Source organism: Caenorhabditis briggsae (genome assembly GCF_000004555.2).
Source record: "Caenorhabditis briggsae complete genome, chrIV, whole genome shotgun sequence".
Taxonomy (NCBI): Eukaryota; Metazoa; Nematoda; class Chromadorea; order Rhabditida; family Rhabditidae; genus Caenorhabditis; species Caenorhabditis briggsae.
In genome coordinates, this window is record NC_013487.2 from 33,276 (window position 1) to 41,789 (window position 8,514).

General features: G+C 38.6%; 5 protein-coding genes across 5 annotated transcripts in view; 2 read left to right on the top strand and 3 right to left on the bottom strand.

Moving 5' to 3' along the window:
- Positions 1-406, bottom strand: part of CBG00332 — a gene marked incomplete at both ends in the record, with an annotated part of 1,258 nt that extends 852 nt beyond the window's left edge. The window contains one exon of the mRNA XM_002632279.1: positions 104-406. Coding sequence (XP_002632325.1) covers positions 104-406 — 303 coding nt within the window. The remainder of the gene's footprint in view (positions 1-103) is intronic.
- Positions 407-798: 392 nt separating this feature from the next.
- On the bottom strand, positions 799-1,894 carry CBG00333 (the record flags this gene model as incomplete). Its single annotated transcript, XM_045244711.1, has 4 exons — positions 799-807; positions 945-1,097; positions 1,677-1,760; positions 1,808-1,894. The coding sequence occupies 4 exons, from the start codon at positions 1,892-1,894 to the stop codon at positions 799-801; spliced, it is 333 nt and encodes a 110-aa protein (XP_045091543.1).
- Positions 1,895-2,341: 447 nt separating this feature from the next.
- CBG00334 lies at positions 2,342-5,345 on the bottom strand (the record flags this gene model as incomplete). Its single annotated transcript, XM_002632281.2, has 10 exons — positions 2,342-2,451; positions 2,766-2,940; positions 3,052-3,261; positions 3,402-3,497; positions 3,694-3,864; positions 4,484-4,681; positions 4,893-4,989; positions 5,035-5,133; positions 5,177-5,254; positions 5,299-5,345. 10 exons carry the CDS (start codon positions 5,343-5,345, stop codon positions 2,342-2,344), a joined length of 1,281 nt encoding a protein of 426 aa, XP_002632327.2.
- A 329-nt stretch (positions 5,346-5,674) lies between these two features.
- On the top strand, positions 5,675-7,132 carry Cbr-arf-6 (the record flags this gene model as incomplete). Its single annotated transcript, XM_002632282.1, has 6 exons — positions 5,675-5,756; positions 5,817-5,920; positions 5,982-6,079; positions 6,138-6,238; positions 6,291-6,351; positions 7,051-7,132. 6 exons carry the CDS (start codon positions 5,675-5,677, stop codon positions 7,130-7,132), a joined length of 528 nt encoding a protein of 175 aa, XP_002632328.1.
- Positions 7,133-7,761: 629 nt separating this feature from the next.
- CBG00336 overlaps positions 7,762-8,514 on the top strand; it is a gene marked incomplete at both ends in the record, with an annotated part of 14,063 nt that continues 13,310 nt past the window's right edge. The window contains 2 exons of the mRNA XM_045244712.1: positions 7,762-7,804; positions 7,852-8,002. Of these exons, the coding sequence (XP_045091544.1) occupies positions 7,762-7,804; positions 7,852-8,002 (194 nt within the window). The remainder of the gene's footprint in view (positions 7,805-7,851; positions 8,003-8,514) is intronic.

The window sequence follows — 8,514 nt, forward strand, 5'->3', positions numbered from 1 at the left end:
GTGGCCTAGAAAACTCAACTTGCAAAAGTTAGGCCACCACGTTAAAATATGTTCGTTTCGAAAAATTTCAAAAAATTTAGAGAAATGATCAGGATTACTGTACCTCCTCACTCCTGCGATTCGTCAAATCGTGCACGAGAATCGCGCCAACGGCGCCCTCGAAAAACACCTGAGCCGCCTGTCGATGCGCCACCATTCCTCCAACATCCCACAACTCTAGAAGCTCTGAACGTTGCTCCGGTGTGCCAGCGCGATAGTCGTGCCACGCCATGATTACTGTAGCACCGATTGTCGAGTCGAAGTTTCGGCCCGGTTGGCTGGCAATACAATGACAAAGGGACGTTTTGCCAACACATGAGTCGCCGAGGACCAAGATCTTTGTGGATGTCTCGTCGAGAGAGGACATTTTGAAGTTTGGCGGGAATTTGAATATTTCAAAATTTGAAATTTATGGACGACGGATTTCCAGACAAAGAGAGCACGATGAGCACTCGAAGATTCCCACGTCAATGATTTGATCTACCTGGAAAATAAATATTGATTGCTAGAACTCAGCTTATAGCAACTGCGCTCTAATGATAATTCTATCTAACTATTGTTCTAGGCGGTTAAAAGCGGTAAAAACTATATCATTTGAACTGACAAGAGGAGGCACTTGCGCTCTACCGTACCCCGTCATAAAGTTGAAATGTAGACTTATAGCAACTGTGCACTAATGCTAATCCTGCGTTATCTACTGTTCTAGACGGCTTTAAGCGGACAAATTAGTATCATTTTAACAGTAAAAAAGGCGCGAGTTCAAAAATCCTGAAATTTTCATAATCAGTTCTTTAGCAATCGCGATCTAATGCTAATCTTGCTCTAACTGTTGTTCTAGGTGATTAAGACCGGTAAAAACTATATAATTCGACCTGACAAAAGGAGGCAAATGCGCTCCACCGTACCTCCTCTAGTGTTAAATTGAAATCTGCTCCACAACGACAAATCTCGTCGATGTCGTTATCACCGTAAGCCAGCTCGATCGTCTCGCCAATGGTTCCCTGGGTTTCACGAAGACGTTGCTCGCGGAGCCACGAATCGTAGATTTGGCGGTTTTCCTGGAAAAAAATAGTTGGTTTTGGTCCCACGACGACAACTTTTTTTGGTCCCACGACGACAACTTTTTCGATTTTTCAGTTTTTTTCTAAAAAGAGATTTTTATTTGAAAAAGTGAAAATATTTTTAAGTTACGGTAGTTTTCGTTGTGGGACCTTCGGGAGAATCGAAAATTGGGGGAAATTCAAAATTTTCGAAATTTCGAAAAATTGATTTTTTTTCAAATTCTCAAAAATGGGATTTTCGCCGGTTTTCAAGGTCCCGCAACGACAACTACAGTAACCTAAAAAATGTTTTTTTGTAATTTTTTTTGCGAAAAATGGAATTTTTTTTGAATTTTTCGATAAAAAATCTGAAAATTCAAAATCTCAGAATATCGGCGAAAAACCCCCTTTTCGGAGATTTATCGATTTTTTTTCAGTATTTTTTCCGGAACTTTACAAAAAAAAATAACGAAATTTACAGTGATTTTTTTCAAAAAATTGAACCTTGAAAATTAAAATTTTTTTAGATTACGGTATTTGTCGGGATGGGACCTGTGGAATTGGCGGAAATTTGAATTTCTCAAAAAATTTCCAAACCTTAAATTGCTCCCAAATTTGCCCCACCGCCTTCAGCAATTCTGAATTCGAGTCTTGTTTTCCGGGATTCTTATCTGGATGCTCCTAAAAAAATTTTTTTTGGAATTTTCAAATTTCCCAAAAAATTCTACTTTTCTCAAAAACCGAAAATACGCCTTTTTGACGTCCTCAAACTGGGCGCTCTCCTCGATGCTGATGATATCGTAGAAGCTTTTCATAAGACGGCGGGAAATTCAAATTTTTCGGACTAAAAAAATTTTGGGGCCTAAATTCAAAAATTTAGAAAAAAAGAAATATAAAAAAGCGAAAAATCACATTTTTAGGCGATAAGAAATGGTGAAAATGGAGAAATTAGAGAGTGAAAAAAAAATTCATTGAAAAAAAATTTTTGTGAGATCAACAGAAAAATTTTAAAGTACCATTTTTGGGGGCCAGTTCTTTTTTCCAAAAGAAACCTTTTAACTTTTAAAGGGACATAGAAGAAAAGATCTACACGTAAAGCTACAGTATACAAAATTGGGGGTTTTCTTTCGTTTCGAGACCTATACAGGGGGGGGGGGGGGGGATATTACAAAGATTGCAGATGGTGGGGAAATTGCACACAAGTCAGAGAAGAAATTTGAAAAATTGTACAAAATGAAAAATTGTAAAAATTCAAAAAAAAATTAATCAGGTTGTGAGATATCTCCATGCCAATGATAGCCGTATTCATTCTTGTACTGAGCCATGGCTCGGGAAATTGCCGCTGATGAGGAGGCGATTTGTTCCATTGGGTCTGAAAATAGTTTTCAAATTTTTATATTTTTGCTATTTCTATAGGTGGCCTAACTTTTTCAAGATGAATTTTCTAGGCCTCCATCGTAAACAGCCTAGAAATGGTTCTGATGCGTTTTTAGGACATTTTGGCATGATGGTCTAACTTTTGCAAGTTGAGTTTTCTAGACCACTATGGTAAATAGCCTAGAAATGGTCAGATATTCATCTGGCGTGTTTTCTAGGCCATTTTAGCATGGTGGCCTAACTTTTGCAAGTTGAGTTTTCTAGGCCACGTTCAATATTCATCCTTTTCTGCTCTAAAAAAGCACTCACTCATGCCCTCCTGTCCACTTTGACTGCCTTGAGAGCTGGCTTGTGATCCGCCGGATCCACGTGTTTTCTCCTCTGCTCTCTGTCGATTCCGTCGCTCGTTGACGATCGCCACATCAGCCTCGTCGCGATCCTCGTTGTCGCCAGCGATCGCTTGACGCTCCTCGCCGTTTTCTTGCTGGAAAGAAGGGCTTAAAATCGAGAAACCCCTGGCCTTTTTTGGCTATTTTTGGGCTAATTTACGCCGTTTCAAAGCTAGATCAAAATTTCCAATTTCTAATAATCTCACCTCGTTCTCCGCTCGATTTCTACCTCCAATTCGATAGCTGACGTTTGCATATGTCCTCAGTGAGGGACATTTGTCCAGAAGGAACGGGCAGAGGGGTTTTCGTAGGCCAAACCACCAGATATTGGTTTGAGGTGTGGAGGATGGTCCACCGAATCCTGCTGACATGATAGCCATGAAGAAGAACGAGACTTGGAGTGGTGCCATCGCGAGCTGGAAGAATTTTTTTTCAAAAACCTGTATTAGAAGGGCCGACCTTTTTCGTGTGGTCTCTAGAGGGCACATGAGCCCTTCTAATGCAGGTTTTACGGTAGGTCTAGAACCCGAAATTTTCAAATTTCTAGGCCACTTACCGTGTAACTCAATTCGGAGACTGACGACTTATCACTCCAACTCATCGAATCCAGTTTTCCAGTGAGAAGAACCAGACAGACCAATGCAGGAATCACCTGAAAATATATCAGATTAAGGATTTGTGGCTGAAAATGTCGAAAATTTTCAGGCTCGTTTTGGCTGGAAATCTGTCATTTTTGAGCCAAATTGACCCATTTTACCTCAGTTTGGACCAGAATTTCTAGTTGAAAATCAGCACATTTTGACATCGTAATCCCTTTTTAAATGAGCCAAATTGACCCAAAAACTCACAAAGAACGTATGCAAAATCGCGGAATACACATGCTGTCTTCTGTGTGCTGGAATGAAATGACGGGATCGAATGAGCACAACGGAGAGCACCAACGCGTAGAGCACACCGACGGCAGCCAGGGAGAGCACCACCCAAAGGGGTATGAAGACCACTGCCCACGTCCAATCGACCTGGAAAAATAGGACTGATTTCTCATTTTGAACTGGGAATCCTATATTTGTACTTTGAGCTCAATTATCTCGGCTCCTATAAAAGATATCAAGAATCTTTCAACTAACAAAATACTTATCATAATATCAGTAACATTTCATTAGTTGAGCGATTTCCAATATCTCTTATAGGAACCGAGATAATTGAGCACAAAGTATACTACCGTATACACTAAAAACTAAGGGAGAGTTGAGTCGCCAATAGCCCGCCAACGACCCGTCCAAACTTTGAGCTCCATTATCTCGGTTCCTTTAAAGGAGGCCAGACACCAAAAAAAAAAGTTTTCCTGATATTTTGCATAGAGAACCCCCATGAGGGGTTGAACTCATGACAGGCAGCTCAGGGGTACAGCGCCGCTACCGGCTGAGCTACGGGGGCGCGAAGGCGCCTGACGACCGATGGTCTACATAAGCGCAACGCGATTTCGTCCCCCGAACTGCCCCCGAAATTTTTGCTCCTTTAAAAGATATCAAGAATCTTTCAACTGATAAAATACTTATCATAATATCAGTAACATTTTATCAGTTGACAGATTTTGTATATCTCTTATAGGAACCGAGATAATTGAGCTTTCCTCACCTGCTTATCCAATTTGAACGCGATAAACACGAACTGAACGATGTTCATAGCGTAGAAGAACTCGAATTCGAATGGTTTATCGTGTCGGAGTGCCCAGACGGCGATTCCAATGGAAGCGGCGGATAGGGAGAATAGGGGACAGAAGACAATGGTCCATGGGAATGGGTAGCCTGGTTCGGAGATGTCTTCGTATTCTAGCTGGAAAATTGAGGGGTTTGGGAGTGGAAAATTGGTGGAAATCGGTGAAAAATTGGTGAAAAATGACCTAAATTTGATGGAAAAATCGAATTTTTCCAATAATTTATGTTATTTTTATTTGCATTTTCGATTCATACCGCCACGATTTTTCTATACTTTTTTCTATACTTTTCTATGTCATTTTTTTTTTCGTTTTTAAAACCTTTTTTACCTTTACAAAGGCGAAAGTCTCGAAAACAGCTAACAAAATGTGCTCAACAACTGTTATACACATCGCTCCGAAGTCTACACGCATCATGATTTCGTTTCTGTAAAAAAACTTAATTATCTTCATAATTAACCAATTAACTCACCTTGAGGGTGGATTTGAACAATAGGAACACATTCCAATGAGGCCCCCAATGAAAACGAGAAGATTACAAGCCCATAAAGGTGCAAAAACAAAGGCGTAGCTGAAAAATGAGGTTTAAATTCAAATTTACAGATTTTACTTACCTAAAACCAACTTTTCCATCGAGTTTTAGTGTGAAAAGTGTGAGGAAAACTAGAAGACATGCGCAGAGAATTACTTTTCTGAAAATTGAAAAATCCATTTTTCAAAGTTTTGAGACACTTACGATGCATTGAAGGAGCGAAAAAAGACGCCTAGACTGAGTTCCACCATTTTTAGCCAATATTTTTAGAGAATTGGCATCGGAACCTAATTGGAAGACCTGGAAATCCGAAAAAATCAATAGAAAAATAAAAGAAAAGAAAAGTCAACTGCGTGCGGAGCGCTTGCGAAACCCGCGCGCGGGGCTTGCAAAAAAGGGAGAAAAGGGGCGGAGCGTCGGTTGTAATTGATTTTTTGGCCAATTTCAAAGTTTTTTCAATGTTTAAATACAGTTTCGCAACCAGAATGACTCATTTTTGTTGATTTTTGAAGTTTCGCGCCACGTAGCTTATCACTGCGCACCTATTTCATACTAAATTCGTGTTGATTCAGATCGAAAAATGGGTAAATTCCTGTCAAAAATTTTCGGAAAAAAAGAGCTCCGAATATTAATGCTCGGACTCGACGCAGCCGGCAAGACCAGTGAGTTTTTAAGGAGCATAAAATAGAGAAAATTCCGGAAAATATTCGAAAAAATTCCAGCAATCCTCTACAAACTAAAACTCGGCCAATCAGTGACAACAATTCCGACAGTCGGCTTCAATGTGGAAACTGTCACATATAAAAATATCAAATTCAATGTTTGGGTAAGGAATTTTTGCCTTTTTTTGAATTTCGGCGCCAAAAATATACTAGAAAATTCTTCAGGACGTCGGTGGCCAGGACAAAATTCGACCCCTCTGGCGGCACTATTATACAGGAACTCAAGCGTTGATTTTTGTGATGGATGCTGCAGATAGAGACAGGTAAGAGTTAGATTTCTGTGAGATTTGAGAATTTTTGAGCCAAAAAGTCAATTTTCAGAGTCGACGAGGCGCGAATGGAGCTGCACCGAATAATCAACGATCGCGAGATGAAGGAGGCGATTATTCTGGTGTTCGCCAATAAACAAGATCTTGCTGATGGTAGGCTCTACGATTTTGCGAGAAAAAAATTAGACAAAAAATTGATTTTCAGCAATGAAACCGCACGAAATTCAGGACAAACTGGGGCTGACGAGGATTCGAGACAGGAATTGGTGAGTGGAAAGCTATGACCTAGTTTTTTGGATTTCCTAGGCCACGGCCTAGTTATGTTGATTTCCTATGTCACGACTTCGATGGATTTTCTAGGATGTGACCTACTTTTTCTGATTTTCCAGGTCGTGACCAATTTTTTGAATTTTCTAGGCCACGGCCTCATTTTTTAACTTGAAATGACTCTAAATTGGCTAAAAATGGGCCAAAATCGACCATTTTTCAAAAATCCGTGATTTTTTTTTGGGAAATTTGGCCAAATCGAACCAAAAAACACTCATAATTTACTGAAAATGGTTCAAAGTTGCCAAAAAAAAGGTAGAAAGTTTGTCGAATTTCACATGATCACATTTATGAATTAAAATGGCCCAAAATTGGCGTAAAATGTCCCAAAATCGACCTAAAATGTTTCAAAAATCGTTTATTTCTTCCCAAATTTGGCCGAATGAAAACAAAATACATTCAAAATTCACTGAAATCAGTTCAAAATTGCCTAAAAATGGTTCTAAAAATGCTGACACTCCGCTGAAATGCCCAGAAAAATGGTCCAAAAATCTGTCTTTTTTCTTCAAAGTTCTGTCAAAAAATCACTCAGAATTAATCTAAAATAGTCGGAAAAGCCTGAAATTCGGCAGATTTCTAGGCCACAAGCTACTAATAGTTATGTTGATAGCTAAAAATCCAATTTAATATTTTTCCAGGTACGTGCAACCGTCGTGCGCTGCCACCGGAGACGGTTTACACGAAGGACTGACGTGGCTGAGTCAGAATTGCAAGCCCTAACGCCTCCTTCTGTGAACTCTGGAAACGAACTGAATTCACTCCAAAAACAATATATCTTGCCTTTTTTTTTTGAATTTCTCAAATTTCCCGCCCATATATATCCTATCTATGTTTATACAGTATTTGCTCGAGAATTCCTGTCTAAAATGTCTATTTCTCCCCCCTCTCCTTTCGTTTTAATGCTATTTTTATCATCTGGAACTGTTTAACCACCCCATAATCTGAGTGCCATTTTTTATCTGATCGCGATGTAACTAAAAAACCAAAAATTGAGAAAAAATTGTTCGAAAAATGTCAAAACGCCCCAAATTTTACGGAATTTTTCTAAAAAATTTTCCAATTTTATTCGCCTTTTCGCTTTTCCTCTACTATCATAGGTGCCCAATTTCTTCCTCTTTTTCACTTACAAAAATGTATCCCCGTTTTTTTTTCTTTGAAAATTTATTTTTTCTATCACTGAAAAATGCTTATTTATCCTATTTTTTGACACTAAAAATAGCTGAAAATTTTCGATTTTTCTAGAATTTTCAGTGTTTTTTTCAGGATAATTTTTCCCCAAAAATTCTACTTTCAGGGTATTTAAATCTGAAAAAATGTTTTAAAAATTCAAAAATAAAAGAAAATTTCAGATGTCACGAGTGGCACTCAATATGGATAGTTATGAGGGGAATGGTATTTAAAAATCAACATTTGAAAAAAAGCCCCGCCCCTTTTTCTAGACACCCCATCGGTTGAAATCGCTCGTTTTGTGGTGTTATATGGAAAAGCGTCGACTAGGAAACACAAAATTTGGGAGGGCGATGGTTTGTTGGTGTGCTATGGCGATTCGTGTATGCTGAAATCGGAGGATGAGCGGGATGTGATTTGCAGGTGCTGCTGGAAACCGCTGAAATGCCTAAAAATGGAAAAATCGAAAATTTCTGGAATTCTTGAAAAAAAAGAAAAATTGCTAAAATTCCTTTAAAAATGGAGAATCGCTGAAAATCTGAATACGAATTTCTGTGCATTTTGTCGTGGAATTCCGTGTTAAAACATCGACAAAATGCACAGAAATTCAGGTTTTCGTCAATTTTTTTGATTTTTTTTTCAACTTTTTAGCTGAAAATCCTAGAAAATCGAAACTTGCTCAAAATTCCTAAATTTTATTGAGAATTCTTACAATCTGGACTATAATAAGAGACTTTAAATTTGAAATTTTTTGAAAAAGAAAAATCCCGATTCTCATTTTTTTCGGAATATCCAAACTTCCAGATCATCAGCTCTGAAAATTTGGATCAGCTAGACGACGAAAATTTTCTGAAAATCTTGAAAAAAAAATCTGAAATTACTGTGCATTCTGTCGTCGAATTCCGTGTTCTATTGTCTATTCAATAAAACGTGGG